Source organism: Hemitrygon akajei, chromosome 10 (assembly GCF_048418815.1).
Source record: "Hemitrygon akajei chromosome 10, sHemAka1.3, whole genome shotgun sequence".
NCBI classification, from domain to species: Eukaryota; Metazoa; Chordata; class Chondrichthyes; order Myliobatiformes; family Dasyatidae; genus Hemitrygon; species Hemitrygon akajei.
The window spans coordinates 112,381,909-112,402,536 of NC_133133.1; the positions used below are offsets into that span (position 1 = coordinate 112,381,909).

General features: G+C 44.2%; 1 protein-coding gene across 1 annotated transcript in view; it reads right to left on the reverse strand.

Moving 5' to 3' along the window:
* Positions 1-5,508: 5,508 nt before the first annotated feature.
* Positions 5,509-20,628, reverse strand: part of nav3 (neuron navigator 3) — a 433,465-nt gene continuing 418,345 nt past the window's right edge. Inside the window, 4 exon segments of the mRNA XM_073058755.1 lie at positions 5,509-8,396; positions 10,338-10,541; positions 11,441-11,559; positions 17,000-17,196. Of these exon segments, the coding sequence (XP_072914856.1) occupies positions 8,277-8,396; positions 10,338-10,541; positions 11,441-11,559; positions 17,000-17,196 (640 nt within the window). The 3' untranslated portion in view covers positions 5,509-8,276.

Genomic DNA, 20,628 nt, shown 5'->3' on the forward strand with positions numbered 1-20,628 from the left:
GTATGCCATTTACCTGCATTTTCAGAAGCATTTGGTAAGGTGCCACATGAGTCTGTTTAACAAGATAAAATCCTGTGGCGTTACAGGAAAGATACTGGTGTGGATAGCGGAATGGCTGACAGGCAGGAGGCAGTGAGTGGGAATAAAGGGGGCCTTTTCTGGTTGACTGCCAGTGACTAGTGATGTTTGTCAGGAGTCAGTGTTGGGACAAGTGCTTTTCACATTGTTTGTCAATGATTTAGATAATGGAATTGATGGCTTTGTGGCAAAATTTGCAGAGGATACAAAGGTAGGTGGTGGTGTAGGTAGTGCTGAGGAAGCAATGCAATTGCAGGACAGATAAATTGGAAGACGGGGCAAAAATGGTAGATGGAATACATGTTGAGTCTGTGGTAAAGAAGGCAAATGCAATGTTGGCATTCATTTCAAGAGGGATGGAATATAAAAGCAAGAAGATAATGCTGAGGCTTTATAAGACACTAGTTAGAGCGCAGTTGGAGTATTGTCAACAGTTTTGTACCCCATATCTCAAAGGATATGTTGTCATTGGAGAGAGTCCAGAGGATGTTCACAAGGATGATTCTGGGAATGAATATATGAGGAGTATTTGGCAGCTTTGGACCTGTACTCACTGGAATTTAGAAGAATGTGGGGGGATCTCATTGAAACCTACCCAATGTTGAAGGGATTAGATATGGTGGCTGTGGAGAGGATGTTTCCTATGGTGGGGATATCCAGAGCTAGAGGGCCCAGCTCAAAATTGAGGGGTGACCCTTTAGATCAGAGGTAAAGAGGAATTTTTTTTTTAGCCAGAGAGTAGTAAATCTGTGGAATGCTCCGCCACAGACTGCAGTGGAGTCCAAGACTGTGGGTATATTTAAAACAAAAATTGATAGTTTCCTGATTGGTCATGGCATCAAAGATTATGGCAAGAAGGCAGATGTATGGGGCTGAGTGATCAGCCATGATGGAACGGCAGAGCAGACTCGAAGGGCTGAATGGCCTAATTCTGCTCCTATGTCTTACAGTCTTATGGAACCAATATGGTCACAGGGAGAGTCCACAGAATAGTTACAGTACTGAAGGCTATTCAACCTATTAATTTGGCACAGCAGCATAATGCAGTGGCAATTCCTGCCACTGTTTGTGACTGTGTGGGTTTCCTCTGCCTGCTCCAGCTTCCTCCCATATCCTAAAACAATACAGGTTAGAACATAGAATACAGAACAGTACAGAACAATGTTGTGCTGAAATTAGTAACCAAATAGTTAACTAAATTAATCCCACCTGCCTACAGAGTGTCCATATCCTTCCATTTCCCTCACATTCATGTGCCTATCTAAACGTCTCTAAAACATCCCTAATGAGGGCTTTACTGATCACTACCCCAGGCAGCACATTCCAGGCACCTACCTGTGTCAAAAACCTGCCCTTCACATCTCCCTTGAACTTACACTCTCTCACCTTAAATACACACCCTCTGGTATCAGACAATTGAATGTTGCTCCAGAAAAATAAAACTGGCCAAGTTTGTCCAACCTCTTGCAGGTGCACGTGCCCTCGAATCCAGGCAGCATCCTGGTAAACTACTTCTGCACTTTCTCCAAAGCTTCTACATCCTTCCTATAATGGGGTGTCCATTTGGGGTTAGTATAAGATGTTGGTGAGGTTACATTTGGTATATTGTGTTTAGTTTTAGTCACCTTGCTATAGGAATGATGCCATTAAGCTGGAAAGAGCACAGGGGAGATTTGTGAGTTTGTTGCCAGCACTCCAGGGGCTGAGTTATGGGGAGAGGTTGAGAAGGTTGGGAATTGACTCATTAGAATGAGAGTGAATAAGGGAAGCTCCCCAAACCCGCCTGTCCGGGTAGACCAATTTTTTCTGCTTGTTCCTACTCCACTGAACTCATATCTGCATACCTTGACTCAGTTTTATCCCCTGATTCAGTCCCTTCCTACTTACATCCATGAAACTTCATATGCTCTTGACCTTTTCAGTGATTTCAAGTTCCTTGGCCCTGAGCATCTTACTTGCACTATGGATGTCTAGTCCCTATACACCTCCATCCCACACCAGCAAGGCCTCGAAGCTCTCTGTTTCTTTCTGGACACCAGACCCAACCAGTTCCCCTCCACCACCACTCTCCTTTGTCTGGTGGACCTTATCCTCACTCGCAATAATTTCTCCTTTGGCTCCTCCTAAGTTATTCAAACTAAAGGTGTAGCCAGGGGTACTTGCATGGGTCTCAGCAATGCCTATGTGGAACAGTTTATGTTCTAAGCCTACACTGCTGTCACTACCCAACCTTTTCTATGCTACATTGATGACTGCATTGGTGCTACTTCCTGTACCCATGCAGAGCTCGTTGACTTCATCAACTTTGCCTCCAACTTCCACCCTATCCTCAAATTTACCAGGTCCATTTCTGACACCTTCCTACCTTTTCTCGATCTCTGTCTCTGGAGACAGCTTATCTATCTTTCTTTTTCAATCTTTTTACTAAATGTTTCAAAAACGAATACATAACGGTCACAATAGTACAAAGGGAGTGGGATTACATTGTTGGCAATTAACGCATGTAAGTAGAAACTATAAGTAACACCAATATAATTGACCTCCCAAACTCTTAGTATAGACATGATACAAAGAAATAAAAAGATGGAAAAAAACCCAAAATTGAAAAATCAAAAACAAAGTAAACTAAACAAAACTAAACAGAACTAAAACTAAACAAAGCTGGGCTATTCTATTCTATCGGATAAAATCGTTAGTGTTGTCAACTCCGCTCCTCTACTCAAATTAATAAATAATATAAAGGAATCGGAAAAGGTCAAATTACAGGCTTAAACCTAAAAATTTTAGGCTTAAACCCTTATCAAAAGGGTTTAATAGCAATCATTTATGATATGATTATGAAAATACAGGCAGATATATCTGATAGAATTAAAAACAAATGGGATAAGGTACTTCAACTTTTTTTACCTATAGAGAAATGGGTGAAACATTTTCAATTAGTTAACTCCTCTTCTATTTGTGCTAAACATATGTTGATTCAAGTTAAAGTGGTGCGTAGGGCTCATACGTCTAAAGATAAACTAGCTCGTTTTTACTCTCATATAAATCCGATCTGTGATGGATGTCATTCTGAAGTAGCCTCTTTGACTCATATGTTTTGGTCTTGCCCTCTTTTGGAAAAATATTGGAAAGATATTTTTGATACAATCTCTACAGTTTTGCACATTGATTTAGAACCTCACCCTATCACTGCAATTTTTGGTTTACCAATGATTGATCTGCCCTCTTCAGCTCAGCGGATGATTGCATTTGCTACTTTAATGGCTAGAAGATCTATTTTATTGAATTGGAAAGAGATGAATCCTCCAACTACATCTCAATGGTTTTCCCAAACCATATCCTGTTTAAACTTAGAAAAAATTAGAAGTGGTACCTTTGATCCCTCAGTTAAATTTGAAGATCCCTTGGTTAAATTTGAAGAAACTTGGAAGCCATTTATCAAATATTTTCATAAAATGGAGACAGCTTATCTACTGATGTCTATTATAAACCCACTGACTCTCACAACTACCTGGACTATACCTCTTCTTGTAAAAATGCTATCTCCTTCTTGCAATTCCTCTGTCACTGCAGCATCTGCTCTCAGGATGAGGCTTTTCAATCTAGAACAAGGCCAATGTCCTCCTTCTTCAAAGAAAGGGCTTCCCTTCCTTCACCATCAATGCTGCCTGCAACCGCATCTTTTCCATTTCACACACATCCGTCCTCACCACATCCTCCCACTACCCCACCCTCTTGTACTCACCTACCCTTCCCACCAACCACCAGCACATAATTCTCCATAACTTCTGTCATCTCCAACAAGATCCCACCACCAAGCACATCTTCCCCTCCCCCCACTTTTGGTTTTCCACAGGGATCACTCCCTACGTGACTCCCTTGTCCATTCATCCCTCCCCACTGATCTCCTTCCTGGCACTTTTCCTTGCAAGTGGAACAAGTGCTACACCTGCCTCTACACCACCTCCCTCATTCAGGACAGCCTATATTCCATCTGGGCAGCCTCCAACCTGGTGGCATGAGTATCGATTTCTTAAATGCCCCCCCCCCCCCACTTCACCATTCCCCATTCCCATTTCTCCTCTCTCACCTATCTTTTTACCTGCCCATCACCTCTCTCTGGTGCTCCTCCCCTTTCCTTTCTTCCTTGGCCTTCTGTCCTCTCTTATCAGGTTCCCCCTTCTTCAGCTTTGTATCTTTTTCACCAATCAACTTCCCAGCTCTTTACTTCACCCATCCCCCTCCCAATTTCACCTACCACCCTGTGTTTCTTCCTCCCCTCCCCCACCTTCAAACTCCAGACTTGATGATGGGTCTTGGTCCAAAAAGTCAATAATACTCTTTTCCATAGATGCTGCGTGGCCCGTTGAGTTCCTCCAGCATTTTGCTTGTGTTGCTTGGATTTCCAGCATCTGCAGATTTTCTCTTGTTGGTATTCTTACAGAGGTGTGTCAAATCATGAGGGACACAGAGTTGGGGACAGAAGGTTAAGGTGAGATGGGAGAGATTAATAGGAACCTGGGGAGCATCTTTTGCACCTGGGGATGGGATGAGCTGCCAGAGGAAGTGGTTGAGGTGGTACATTATCAACATTTAAAAGGCACTTGGACAGGTACGTGGCTAGAAAAGGTATAGAGGGATATGGGCAAATGGGAATAGTTCAGATAGGCATCTTGGTGAGCATGGACCAGTTGGGCTGAAGGGTCTTCTCCCATGCTATGTGACACTCTGAATCTATCTGGCAGTTCTCCTATATTCCAATGAATGAAGTTCCAACCTGTTCAATTTCTCTCCATAAATCGGTTCCTTGAGTGCCTGCAACATCCCCTCAGCTCTCTCCAGGTTAATGGCACCTGAACACGATATTCCAAATACAGACTCACCAACACCGCGAACAACTATAAATCTAAATTAAGCTGGAAAGTAGAGTGGCGTTCATGGTAAGTATGTGGAACTAAGATTCAGATGAGCTGTAACCTTAGAAACTCAGTCTCCTCTTTGGCTGCTTCTTCTGCTTGTTTCTCAGTCACAATTGGAGGAAGCTCTCCAACTCTCCAAATAGTGATTACTGCAATGCTTTACAATACCACTGATCTCCAGTTGGAGTTCAATTCCCTCTGCTGTCTATAAGGAGTGACCACACGTGCTTCCTCTGGATGTTCCCATTTCCTCCTGCATTCCAATGACATACAGGTTAGGGTTAGGCTCATGGGCATGCTAGGTTTGCACCGGCAGTGTGGCGACACTGTGGGCTGCTCCCAGCACAATTCTCAAGACCTGTGTTGGCCGTTAACGCAAACCACACATTTTACTATACGCTTCAATGTATATATAACAAATAAAGCTAATCATTAAAATTTCAACCAACCTTCCACGCATCAATCAGAATCATAAAATTCTGGCAAGAAACCTAATTTGTCAAGCAGCAAGTTAATTCAATAAATAGTTTCACTTTAATGACAAAGTCATAATTTATGACAGATACAGTGTGCATTATCTGGAAAATAAAAACCCATATACAAGCTGCAGAGACATTAAAACCGAGATTATTAGCTGTCGTCCATTAATCCGGTTACACTCAGGTACACAAACTCAATGTTTAAAAAGACTACAAAAAACTCTCCTGATGATTGTTTTTACCAGTTTCTCTTGTTTTCACTGATTATTTACATTGTATGTTACATCAAAATGTACAGAATATAAAATATGTTTTACAGAAAACTGTTCCACAAAAGGAAAGCTCCGGAAGTCTCACTGAGATATATCACAGACGGCAGCTTAGGTTAACAGTAGACTTGTGCTAAAACAAACCGGACACCTGGTTGAGATGGCCGGTAACTACACAGATGATTGAATATTGGAAGCCGTCTACCCGCGGCTCAGCCAAGACCTCATGGCGGGCGGATCCCGATTCCAATCATCGTCACCACACACACAGGATAAAACACACCCCATCTACACAGAGAATTTTCAAAAAATCCCAGCATATTCGAGTGAATATAAATGCTTACACCAAGTAATACACCATGAAGGAATTTTCAACTCTTCTTACTGTGCAAGGCAAAACCAAAAAAAAACTTTCCTAACTCTTCCTCCTTTTTTCATTTACAGCTTCCCAAAATTGTGCAAAAACCCTAATGCAAAGAGCCCCACCCTAACCCACTCAGAGTAACCAGACATAAACCCCATTGTAATGCAACATCTTCCCCTCCCTCTCCATCTCTCACACCTCAAAGTGGAAGCAAGTTGCCTCCACTGATCACAGGAACGCAAGTTGAGGAGAATACATTTAACCCGAGGCAGACAGAATCGGGATAACCAGGTCTGAGAGAACTCTTGAACAGTAAGGGGAGTGGGAGTTTGTCCAGGGTAGGGGAAGATGGGAGACCCTTGTTGTTGTTACCCTTGGGTGAGATTTGGGCTTGCAAACAGGTAGTAGAAACATGCTGGAAATCTATAGAAAGCAAACAATTTGTGCTCTTCTTACGAGTGATCAGCCTTCTAGACGACCTTCAGTGGAGAACTGCTGAGGCAACCCACCAAGCATTGTCCTCGACGAATTCTGAACTCCGTTGATAAACATGGGGGGGTGGGGGAAGGGGGAGGGGGAAAGGAAGAGAGACGCACACACAATGAGAGAGGAGTATGCGAGGATCAGTCAAGCTGCCCTCATGTTTCGGTGCAAGAGAAATACCCTGAAGACGTTGACCCTTGCACTACCTGGCGAGTGTGTAATTACCCCGCTCCCTTCCAACACTGCTGAGGATTGGTTTGCTATATTTCACTGTTGGGAATAAGGCAAGTGATTGCAGCACCATGTTTAGAATGTGACTCACTGAGACTTCCCAAAACCCGTGGTGATGTAGCCCTTCGCAAACTAAGTTTATCACTTGCACCAGTGTTGCATGTTTAAGTTGGTCTGATGACTGGGGGACCTTCCCGTCAAGTTAGGAGACCTGTAAAAAAATATACAGCAATAGAAATCCAGAGGGAAAAAGCCTGTTGGATAGGGAGTGTGTTTGGAATGCTTCAGCACCAAGAAAGCTGAGGTATGTCCAGCGAGTTTGAATGAGCCAGCCCCACTGTGATTACACACATTACACCCTCCCTCTTTATTTTGTGCTTATTGTGTGCAAGGTCTCCAAGTGTGGAGTCAGTGAGGGGTGTAAACGACGGACTGTCCAGCTGTTCCAACCAGCACCAAGGAAGTGGAGGTCAGGTCAGAGGTCAGGGTAGAAATGGTACAGTGACTGATCCCTACACTACAGCACCTCATATCAGAGGTTTGGATGTCTAAATACTTTGTAAGGTTTCCAGTTTGGCTTAATTTATGTGCAAGTTCTTTACTTGATTGTGTGTGTGTGCGTGTGTGTGCGTGCGTGTGTGTGTGTGCGTGTGTGTGCGTGCGTGTGTGTGTGTGCGTGCGTGCGTGTGTGTGTGTGTGTGTGCGTGTGTGTGAATGCATTTGTGTATGTATGTGTGTGTGCGTGTCTGTGTGTGTTTGCGTGCGTCTGTGTGTGAATGCATTTGTGTATGTGTGTGTGTGTGCGTGTGTGTGAATGCATTTGTGTATGTATGTGTGTGTGCGTGCGTGTGTGTGTGCGTGTCTGTGTGTGTTTGCGTGCGTCTGTGTGTGAATGCATCTGTGTATGTGCGTGCGTGTGTGCGTGTGCGAGTGTGTGTGTGTGTGCTGCGTGCGTGTGTGTGTGCGTGCGTCTGTGTGTGTTTGTGTGCGTCTATGCGTGAATGCATTTGTGTATGTGTGTGTGCGAGTGTGAATGCATTTGTGTATGTATGTGTGTGTGTGTGTGCGTGTGCGAGTGTGTGTGCGTGCGTGTGCGAGTGTGTGTGCGTGTGCATGTGTGTGTGTGTGCGTGCGTCTGTGTGTGAATGCATTTGTGTGTGTGTGTGTGTGTGTGTGTATATATATACACATGTGTACATGTGTGTGTGGTATTTTATTCATACAAACACCCACAAATCCAACCTGCGGTCCAACCATGCTGAGTCTGTGCCTGCTAGCGTGCAGTCCAGCACAGATTGTTCAGGCTGTACAAGCTCTCTCTAAACACCCCTGTTTCCATGCAATCTGCAGACCGGCCTTGGCACTGAGCTCTCGTTTGCTGCCTCGCAGCATCAGTAGACACGGGTGGCAGGTTTGGGTTTCTGACGAGCAGTCCGCCGTTCCGACCCCTGCTTCAGAGAGTCGACTCCAAAGACGAATCCAGGATGTCATCGTGGTGACTCGTGCTGTCGCTGTCACAGCTCTGTGCGCTCGAGTAGTTGGCCGCCTCCTGGAGCCTCATCAACATGTTCATCTAAGAGAAGATTAGACACTAATGAGAGGCATTGATCATGTGGATAGTCAGAGGCTTTTCCCCAGGGCTGAAATGGCTAGCACAGTTTTAAGGTGCTTGGAAGTAGGTGCAGAGGAGATGTCAGGGGTAAGTCTTTTACGAAGAGTAGTGCGTGGAATGGGCTGCCAGTGGCAGTGGTGGAGGTGGATACAAAAGGGTCTTTTAAGAGACTCCTGGATAGGTACATGGAGCTTAGAAAAATAGGTTATGGGTCACCCTAAGTAATTTCTAAAGTAGGTACATGTTCAGCACAGCATCGTGGGCCGAAGGGCTGTTACTGTGCTGGAGGTTTTCTGTTTCTAGGTTTCTATTAATTCTGGGAAATTTCAGGCTAATATTGGGTTATTACCGCCATCAAAGGCATTTGGTGTGCAAGCACAAGATAGCTCATTGGTCAGACAACATTTGAAGTATTTTGAGCGGTTTTGGACCCATTATCGAAGAAATCATACCCTAAGTGATAACAACAAGCTCTAAAACCTGGGTGTCTGTACCTTCCTCTGCAACTGGATCCTTGACTTCCTCATCAGGAGATAACAGTCAGTATAGATCAGAGATAACATTTCCTCCTCGCTGATAATCAACAGTGGCACACCTCAAGGATGCATGCTTAGCCCAGTGCTCTACTCTCTCTACAGCCACAACATTGAGGCTAGGCACTGCTCAAATGCCAATGACACAATTATGGTTGGCAGAATTTCAGATGGTGACAAGAAGGCGTACAGGAGTGAGATAAATCAGCTGGTTGAGTGGTGCTGAAACAACAACCTTGCACTTAATATTAGTAAGACCAAGGAATTGATCATGGACTTCAGAAAAGGGAAGTTGAGGGAACACACACCAGCCCTCATTGAGAGATTAGAAGTGTAAATACGTATATCTATTTCTTATTATGATTCATATTTTTAGTATGTATTGCATTGTACTGCTGCAGCAAAACAACAAATTTCACAGCATTTTCCAGTGATATAAAACCAGATTCTGATTCTGATTTTTATTCTGAAACGTTTGTTTGCCTTGAAGAGGACGCTCACAAGAAAGATCCTGGGAATGAAAGGGTTAATGTATGAAGAGTGTTGTTGTTTAGAATGAGAGGGGAATATCATTGCAACCTACCAAAAATTATAAGGCCTAGATAGAGTGAACGTGGAGGGGACGCTTCTGTTAGTGGGAGAGTCTAGGACCAGAGGGCACAGCCTCAGAATGCAAGGACATCCCTTTAAAACAGAAATAAGGAGGAATTTCTTTAGCCAGAGGGTGAGGTTTGTGGAATTCATTGCCACAGACAGCTGTGGAGGTCAAGGCATTGGGGAAATTTAAAGTGGAGGTTGACAGGTTCTTCATTAGCAAGGGCTCAAAGGTTACAGGGAGAAGGCAGGAGAATGGGTTTGAAAGGGTAAATAAATCATCCATGATTGAATAGTGGAGCATACTTGATAGGCCAAGTGGCCTAATTCTGTTCTTGTGCCTTATGGTCTTAAATTTTCATCACCTAACTTGTGTCTAGGGAAAACATCTAATAAAAGACAGAGGACCTGTAGGCAAGTGCTTGTGAGTGTGAAAGATTATGTTTCCATGCAGATGTGCGTCTCTGTGAGGGTTTGTGTGAGGGTACATGTCTCTGTCGTGTGTCTGACTGCGAATGAATTTACAAATGTATCGTCTGCATATGTGTCCATGTAAATGTCTGTATGTTCCTCTCCGTCACACTGTACACATCACTAATATCGCTCTGCGTATACTCACTTACATTTTAATTCTGCACCGTGAGGAACAATTCAGAGCCTGCCTATTCACTCCTGACCAGAGTGTGTGACGAGCCCACAGTGGCTGCCTCTCACTGCGTCAGTCTAATCCCAGTCCCACCCACCTCACGGGCAGCGTCTCAGTGGGATCACTCACCAACGGGTCTCTGTCGCTGTCACTCTGAGGAACGTGCTTGGAGGAGCCCCCTTCCTTGGTGGAGACGTGCCCGTCGTAGCCAACGTCTTCAGGCCGCAGCTGGAGAAGACATGGCCAGTCCTGCTGAAGGGAGCAGCTGGTCCATGGATATGTGTCCAGCACCCAGCGGGAAGGGTCCTCCCACTCTGCTCTGGTACCGTACAGCTGAAGGGTGAGACACAGTGTGTGAATCCAGCAGCTCAGTGCTCAGTGACCCCAGCACCCCAGCACTAAACTGTGCTCCTCTCAACGCGTGAGCGCCAGGAGTGGCACCATGGCAGCGTGGCAGTAAGCGTGAAGCTATTACAGCTCGGGGCACCAGAGTTCAGAGTTCAATTCCAGACTCGGTAAGAAAGTTTGTATGTTGTCCCTATGCGAGCATGGGTTTCCTCCGGGTGCTCTGGTTTCCACTTACAGTCCAAAGACATGCTACTTTGTGAATCGTTAACATCGAGGGTGATTGACAGCATGGCTCAGTGGCCGGAAGGGCCTTTTCCGTGCTGTATCTCCAAATAAGTGTATGGAAGCTTGTATGATGTATAGCTCCGGGGTTGTGCTCCCAATGGTTTCTTTTTGTTTTCTTTCAGTTAGTAGGGGTTCTTTTAGTTAGTAGTGGTTCTTATTTTTTGCTTCTTTTTCTTTCAAAAAAAATATTTAACACTTTGTTTTCTCCTATTATTATTGATATATTGCTTAGCTTTGTCAATCAGTTATTTGCTAATTTAATTCCTTATTGTACATAATGATATATTGACTTAATGTATCTTTTTTTTGTTAATCTTCAATAATAATTAATAAAAAAGATTTTTAAATGAAAATGACAAGTAAGTGAACAGGTGGGTTGCTGAGCTAGAAAGGTCTGTTCAAAATAAAAAAATAAAAATTCTTTCCGGGTGCATCACAGCTTGACACGGCAATTTACTCTGCCGAATAAACTGGCCACAGGGAAAACGTCCAAACATCTTCCAGACCGCGGCAGGAATTGAACACTGATCGGTAATCAATGGCACTGTGCTTGCATTTGCCAAATAGGGCTTGGGGAAAAACTTTGCACCAGCATTTACCTGAAGACCCTCTCGAACAGCTTCCAGAAGGTAAGGGATTAGAGAATAGTTCCACAGGTCCGTGAACCATACCCTGGAACCATCCACCTCTAGAGGGCAGGAGAGGAAGAGACGGGGACCTAAAACATAGAAGATTGATAAATAAATCACAGACTACATGAAATATACTGTGGAAGCATTTGGTACATAATGACAGACGAGGAAGTTCATTGAACTCAACAATGGGTTTATTGTGATAAACACCAAACAGACCGGGCACCATGACCCAGAGAGTGGACCCAACCAGTCTCACACTGATGGGGGAGGTGACCATCACACACCCTGGTTACAGTCAGGGTGACCCACAAATACACATGTACATAACCCAAGCTAAAATGTAACAATAAATGGACTGGAACTTCCCACCATAATCCCACAAAAGCATTTTAACACAGGAACAATAACACAGTGCTGGTCATTTGAAGTACAGGGGTGGGTTGTTGACCACGCCCCCCCAGAGCGTCGCAATATTGTGGATATCTTGTTAATTAAAAATACCACAGTACTGGAGGTCAGGCAGCATCCATGGAAATGAATAAACAGTCGGCGGTTTGGGTTAGGACCCTCATTACATCTGGAAAGGAAGTGTGATGCAGCCAGAATGAGAAGGTAAGCTGTTACCTCTCCTCTTGTCTTCAACTGCCTATTACCTCTCTCTGGTGCCCTCTTTGTGGTAAACTATGTATACCTGTCTGGACACGCCCCTCTGCTGACTGCTCCTGTGGCTTCTCCCACAGAACCATGTATAAAGGCGATTGGAGGCACTGCTCCCCCCTCAGTCTCCAAGATGTCATGCTCCCTTTTTGCTGCTAATAAAAGCCTATCGTTCACTTCCCGTCTCCGAGAGTTGTTGATGGTGCATCACTCTTCCTTCCTTTTCTCCCATGATCCACTTTACTCTCCAATCAGATTCCTTCTTCTGCACCCTTTACCTTTTCTGTCTATCACATTCCAACTTCTCATTTCATTTCCCTCTCTCTCCCACCCACCTAGCTCCCCCTCACCTGCTCTCACCTATCACCTGCCAGCTTGTGTTCATTCCCCTCCCCCACTTATCATTCCACCTTCTTCCCCCTTCCTTTCTCATCCTGATGAAGGGCCTTAGCCCGAAAAGTCGACTGTTTTTCCCTCGTCGTAGATGGAGACTAACCTCCAGGGTTTGTGTGGATTTTGTAGGCCTTGGCTTTATGTTACTGGAGCATCATTGCTAATGGGGACTGAAATTCAGGTACAGAGTTGTGTTAGCATGGATATGGGATTGAAAGCAGAGAGCTAGGATACATGGGTGTTACTCTTGTTGGCAATCAGTGGTGAGCTGTGTGCTGCTGGTGTTCACGATAGACACAACGATCTGGAAGAGGGGACGGAGTGTAGTGTATCTAAGTTAGCTGATGATACGGAACTGAGTGGGAAAGAAGATATGGAGAGTCTGCAGAGAGATATAGATAGGTTAAGTGAGTGGGCAAGGGTCTGGCAGATGGAGTACAATGTTGGTAAATGCGAGGTCATCCACTTTGGAAGGAAAAATGAAAGAGAAGATTATTATTTAAATGAATCACAAAAAGGTTGGTTTGCAGGTGCAGGAGGCTATCAAGAAGGCAAATGGGATGTTGGCCTTCATTGCAAGAGGGATTGAATTTAAGAGCAAGGAGGTTATGCTGCAACTGTACAAGGTACTGGTGAGGCTGCACCTGGAGTACTGTGTGTATTTCTGGTCTCCTTACTTAAGGAAGAATATACTGGCTTTGGAGGCAATGCAGAGGAGGTTCACCAGGTTGATTCTAGAGATGAGGGGGTTAGACTATGAGGAGAGATTGAGTTGCCTGGGGCTGTACTCACTGGAATTCAGAAGATTGAGAGGAGATCTTATAGAACCATATAAAATTATGAAAGGGATAGCAGGAAAGTTGTTTCCACTGATAGGTGAGACTAGAACTAGAGGACATTACCTCAAGATTCGGGAGAGTAGATTTAGGACAGAGATGCTTTTCCCAGACAGTGGTGAATCTGTAGAAGTCTCTGCCCAATGAAGAAGTGGAGGCTACCTCAGTAAATATATTTAAGACAAGGTTGGGTAGACTTTTGCATAATAGGGAATTAAGGGTTATGGGGTAGGTGGAGATGAGCCCATGGTCAGATCGGCCATGATCTTATTGAATGGTGGAGCAGGCTCTACGGGCAGGATGGCCGACTCCTGCTCCTATTTCTTATGTTCTTATGTACATCAGTCAGTTGGATTCTGGAATCTACTACAAGTTGACCATCTCGAATCTGGCAATCAGTAATCTGATTCCACCAGAGGTTCAGACATAATTTTCCCCAGCCTAATTTCAAATTTTCCACATCGCTGTGCCAACCCGTCACCACTGTCTTGCTGGCGCCATTAGGAGAATCAGCCGTTGGCACAATCTTTTAAAAAAGCAAGTCGTTCTTCTGCATTATTCAGCATTTATGTTTGTAATCTGTGCTTATCCAGCCCCAGTCATTTCATCATGTGCTTCTCATGGTGTAAAGCCCAAATGCCATTTTTTAATCTATACAAGATGAGGTGGAAGTTCTGATAAAATCTGACAGTCGTGTGTCTGTAAAAAGAATATGTGACTTGTATAACATTGATTCTTCCACAGTTTATGATATAAAGAAACAAAAAGAAAAGTTTCTTCAGCTCTTTGCTGACAGTGAATCAAAAAAAGATATGCATAAGGAAAACAATGAAATATGGAAAATGTTCACAACTAGATAAAGTCCTCATAAAGTGGTTTAAACTCTGCATCAGCAAAGGTGTAGAACTGTGAAGGACCAAGGAAATTATTCCATGAAGAATTAGGACTGGATTATGGGTGTGATTACAATGAAGGACGGCTTCAGCATTTCAAGCGATGGCATGGCATGAAACTTCACGTCGTGTGTGATGAAAAACAGTCAGCAGACAGGGAAGCAGCTGCTGTGTTTGTTGATGAGTTCGCTAAGTTAGTCTCTGATGAAAACTTAAGTCCCGAGCAGGTGTACTATCAGGATGAAACCACCTTATATTAGCGTTGTACTCCAAAACGAACACTGCCCACAGAGGATGCAGAACCACCAGCAGGTTTTAAAACATCAAAAGATCGTGTCACTGTGTCGAGCAGCTCTAATGCTGCAGGGACCCACAGGGGTAAGTTGTTAGGCATTGGCAAAAGTTTACGTCCCAGAGCTTTCAAAGTCATGAAGCCATTTCCAGTAATTTACCGTGTGCCAGGAAAAAAGGATGGAATACAACATTGGAATGGTTCGAACATTACTTTGTTCCAGAAACGAAAGCACACTGTGCCTCTGTGGTCTGGACAAAAATGGTAAGGTAGTACTGATTTTAGATAATGGCTCTGCGCATTCAAAAGCAGAACTCTTGGTAAAGAATAATGTTTACAGTATCTAGCTGCCACCTAACTGCACATTATTAATTCAAACCCTGGACAATGGCATATTACACTCTTTGAAGGGTAAATATCGCTCCATGTTTGTGAAGCAGCTATTGAGTGCTGTTGACTCTGGCAGACCAGTACAGGAACTTGTGAAAGATTGCTTTTCACTTGTTTGTTTTTTCCTTTATTATCCAAGGGTGAGGTGATCATCAAATGGGTTAGAGCAGTTTATTTATTTAATCCTAACCCAGCCACCTGTGATTTGGCAAAATCACTAATCCGGCACTGCACAGGTCCCAATCAGTCCGGATTTGTGGTGGCCAACCTGTATCACAAAGCAAAAGAAACGGGAAAGAGTGCAGGAAAGATTTATGAGGATGTTGCCTGGAATTGAGGGGCTGAGTTATGAGAGAGTTTGGGCAAGCTAGGACATTATATCTTAGAGTGTATAAGACTGAGGGTTGATCTGTATAAAATCATGAGGGACATAGATATGGTGAATGCACTCAGTCTTTCTTCACAGAGCTGGGGAATCAAGAACTAGAGGGCCTAGGTTTAAGGTGAGAGGGGAGTGATTTACCAGGAATTTAAGGTAAAACTTTTTTACACAGAGGGCAACATCTAAGTGGAATGATCTGCCAGAGGAGCAGTTGAGGCAGGTACAATAACAAGTTTTAAAAGACCATTGGACAGGTACATGGCTAGCAAAGGACTAGGAGGCCATGTATGGGCTAAATGTGGGCAAATGGGTGGCACAGCAAATAGAGTGACGCTATTAGAGCTCCGGGCATCAGAGGTCAGAGTTCAATTCTGATGCCATCTGTAAGAAGTCTGTATATCCTTCCTGTGTTCATGTGGGTTTCCTCCAGGTGCTCCAGTTTCCTCCCACAGTCCAGAGACATTTTGGTTAGTAGGTTAACTTGTCATTGTAAATTGTTCTGTAATTAGGCTAGCATTAAATAAGTGAGTTGCTGGGCAGTGTGACTCATGGGCTGCAAAAGCCTATTCCACGCTGTATCACTATATAAAAATAGAAATAAAATTTAAAAATGGGACTAGCTTGGATGGGGGATCTTGGTCAGCATGAACTGATTGGGCCAAATGGCCTGCTTTCATGTTGTATGACTTTGCAACTCCACCAGAAATGTCAGGAAAATGCTTCCAGTTTACCACTGACCCCCAGGAAGAGACATCTGCCATTGTTAGCCAGCCTGGTCTCTATCTTCACTGTGACAGCTTGGTAGTAAAGATCCTACTGCTCTGAATGAGTTTTAAGAGATCCTACTCTGACTGGAGGATCACCATCCAGGGCATGCCCTCTTCTCATTGCTACCATCAGGAAGGAGGTACAGGAGCCCATAGACCCACTCTTCAAGGATCAACAACAGCTTCTTTCCCTCTACCATCAGGTTCTTGAATTGAGCTGAAAAACCCTGATACCATCTTGGGCTATGTCTCATTCTCACCCCCTCCCCCCTCCCCCCTCTCCCTCTCTCTCTATTCACTTTATTGCCTTCAGGAAGATGATACAGGAGCCTCAGTAGCCTTGCCCTCCTAAAGAGCCCATTAGCCTCCATTTTTCTTCCATCTGAGAGTCTCTTAAATGTCTCGACCACCACCCCTGGCAGCACCTTCCAGGCACCTACCACTCTCCGTGTAAAACAATCTATTTCTGACATCTCCGCAAAACTTTTCTCCACTCCCTTTGGTATCGGCCATTGCTGTCCTGGGAAAAAGACGCTGGCGGTTCACTCTCTATGCCTCTAATAACCTTGTTCACCTCTATCAAATTGCCTTTCATCTTCTGTCACTCCAAAGTGAAAAACCTTTAGCGTGCTCAACCTTCCTTCATAAGCATGTTCTCAAATCTTGGTAAATTTCCTTGGCACCCTCTCTAAAACTTCTACATTCCTCCTATAATGAGGTACCTAGAACTAAACCCAATACTCTAAGTGTAGTAAACCAAAGTTTTATGGAGTTGCAACATACGCTGATTGTGTTTGCAATGAATTGTGCTGCTGATTCAAAACTTGACTTTCATGGTGTTTACACCTGAAGTTTATGCTCCTGACAATAATCTTCAACTTGACATTGGGTGATACCTTCAACTGCAACTCACCAATGGTCACGTCAGAAGAACTGTGAGATTCCAGGAAGCCATTGAGATGCTGCCACACTTTGGGAATCCAGTCAATAATTCTCAGGAGGTCATTGTTGCGCATGTTTTTGTCAATTTCCGTCTCAATCAGCTTACGACGCAAGTAGCGACCCAGAAATCCCTTCACGGGTTCTGTATGATTGGCACACAGCACCCACCTGCATAGGAAGAGCAGAGGTCAAAGGTGGAAACACAGAGGTCACAAGTACCATCTACAGACCCACTGCCTCCAGCGGCATCTATCACCAAGGACCCCGACAACCAGGCCACGCTGTCTTCTCATGCTGCTATCAAGAAATAGACACCAGAGCCCTAAGTCCCACACCACCAGATTCATGAACATTTATTATTCTTCAACCATCAGGCTCCTGCCTCAGCATGGATAACTACTCTGAACTGATTCCACAACCTGTGGACTCTACAACTCATGTTCTCAATATTATTTATTATTTGCATGACTTGTCTCTTTTTGCACATTTGTAGCTTGTCAGTCTTTGTTCAAGATTTAAAGCAAATTTATTATCAATACATATGTTACCAAATCCAACCTTGAGGTTCATCTTCTTGTGGCATACTTAATAAATGGATAGAATAATAACCATAACAGAATCAATAGAAGACCGCACCAACTTGAGTGTTCAACCAGTGTGCGAAAGACAACAAGCTGTGCAAGTACAAAAAGAAATAAATAATTATAAATAAATAAACAATAAATATTGAGAATATGAGATGATGAGTCCTTAAAAGTGAGTCCATAGGTTGTGGGAATATTTCAATGATGGGGCAAGTGAAGTTGAGTGAAGTTTGGTTCAGGAGCCTGATAGTTGAGGGGTAATACTTGTTCCTGAACCTGGTGGTGTGAGTCCTGAGGCTTCTTCCTGATGGCAGCAGGAGAAGAGAGCATGTCCTGGATGGTGGAAGTCCCTGATGATGGATGCTGCTTTCCTGTGACAGTGTTCTGTGTAGAAGTGCTGAATGGTGGGGAGCGCTTTACCCATGATGGACTGGGCCATATCCACTACTTTTCGTAGGACTTTCCATTTAAGGGAAACTTTCATTGATTCTGTTGTACTTCTTTGTTCTACTGTGAATGCCCACATGCAAAGGAATTTCAGAGTAGTATATGGTGACATAAACGTATGTAAGGGTTTTTTTTCTTTGTATTGGGGTTTCTTCTTTCTTTATGTTTCTGTATGTGTTAATCAAAATGGCTTCTTTGTTTTGTTAAAAGTAGAAATGCTTCTTTGTTATGATAAGTACTTTCTCTCATAACCTGTTTGGGTTAAAATTTACTGATAACGAGAATTGTATTCGTTTGTTAACCAATTGGGATGGAGGTTATTCCTTCTTGTGGGTTGGTAAGCTAGTGTTGGCAGGCTTTTGGGGAGTCGGCGCAAGGGTGTGAGAGAGAGAGGACGCGATGCTGTAAGCTGAGCGATGGAACGGACCCCGAGCGGGGGGGTCTGAGGCCAGGATTTTCGGTGAGGAGACGTGTCAGGGGTGCTTGGTTGATCACTTTGGGTGGTAGTGAGCTACGAGGAGAGGAGGTCGGAGGGGATCGAATGGTGGCCAGAAGACTTCGTTAATTGAGCTCCAACGGTTGTGTACAAAGTGGTTTGGACTTTGATAAGTTTGGCACCTTTTCTTTATTTTCTTTTCCTTCATATATACTGTATTGTTACTAATCACTTAGTTTTAGTAATATCTATAAAGTGTAATTGCATATGGTGTACTGTTTGTTATTTGGCGGGGTGGGGACATCACACAGCATCCACACAAGCTGATTACCCAGTTTGGCGGAGCCGAGTGCTGCCCCCCCCCAGACGGCAGCGAGCTGAGCGAGCCTGAGGCATGCTAAGGGGCTACACGTACTTTGATAATAAATTTATATTGTACATTGATTTGCATCTTATCATAGCAATTCACAATGCTGCCATCAGGCAGGAGGTATAGCAACTGAAGATCCATAACTGAAAGTTCAGTAACAGCTTCTAATATTACTATAAAGGATTCCTAAGGCTCAAGAACAGGCTTCTACCTCACTGTTATAAAACTATTGAATGGTTCCCTTGTATGATGATATGGGGCTCGACCTCACCATCTACCTTGTTCTTTATTTTATTTTGCTTTAGAGGCACATGGACATTCAGAGGCCCAGCAGGCCCGCACTATCCAATTAAAGATCATCTGTATGTGTCACATCTAGCCAGTACAGAGAAGTGAGAGACAGGGATGAGATATAAGGTGGTATGTTGCAGTTTGAAGCAGTTAAGTGTAAGTTTAGGGACTGAAGCCTTCTTCACCACCACAGCATGGCCAAACACAAACTAGAATAGAACCTCATACAGTATTAGACCATGACAACACAGGAGCAGAACTAAGCCATTCAGCCCATCGAGTCTGCTCCGCCATTCCATCATGGCTGATTTATTTTCCCTCTTGACCCTATTCTCCCACCTTCTTCCAATAACGTTTGAAGCCATTACTAATCAAGAAACTATCAGCCTCTGCTTTAAATAGGTTTGAGTGAACTTGGCCTTTTCCCCTTGGAATGACAGAGGATGAGAGGTCACCTGATAGAGGTGTACAAGATGATGAGAGGCAGTGATCGTGTGGCTGGCCAGAGGCTTTTACCCAGGCTAACGTGAGGGGGAATAGTTTTAAGGTGCTTGGAAGTAGATTAAGTTTTTCACACAGAGGGTGGTATGTGTGGAATGCACTGCCAGTGATGGTGGTGGAGGCGGATACAATAGGGTCTTTTAAGAGACTCTTAGATAGGTACATGGGGCTTAGAAGAATAAAGGGCTCTGCGGTAGAAAATTCTAGGCAGTTTCTAGAGCAGGGTACATGGTCGATACAACATTGTGGGCTGAAGGGCCTGTAATATGCTGTAGATTTCTAGGTTTCTAAATATACCCAGTGTCTTGGCCTCCACAGCAATGAATTCCAGACTTACCACCCCTAGCTAAAGAAATTCTTCATCTCTGCTTTAAAGGGACATCCTTCTATTCTGCAGCTGTGCCCGCCGGTCCTATACTCCCCCACTATAGAAAACATCCTCTGTATGTCCACTCTATCTAAGCCTTTCAATATTCCATTTCGATAGCCTAAAACCCAGTGGTATGAGCGTTGAATTTTCCAGTTCCACGTAACACACTCTCCCTGAAAGAAAGGTTTGCTTTATTTGTATTAGGGTCCGGTCCGGAGCCCACCTTCCGGGACTTGCTCCGGTCCGCAGACTCTGGACTCCGGGTCTTGCAGCCAGCCCTCCTGTCACCCAGAGCCATTGGATCATCTTGGCTTAAGGAGGTACACCTGTCACCTATTAGGGGGCAGGTGTTTATAAGGGGCTCGGGGACTGAACCCAGTTGGGGTGGCTGTTTTGCTCCTTGCCTGCTCTAAAGCTGGTTTAACTTGCTCTTTGCCGGCTCTGCATTCTGCTCTGTACCTGTTCTGCCCGGTTTGTCATGTTTTTCCTGCTTCTCTCGGGTGTGCTGGTCCTGCTGTTCTGCCATATTTGCCTTGCCCATGCTGTCGTGCTGTCTGCTTGCTTCTCCCTATTTACCTAGGAGCTGCAGACCAAGTTAACT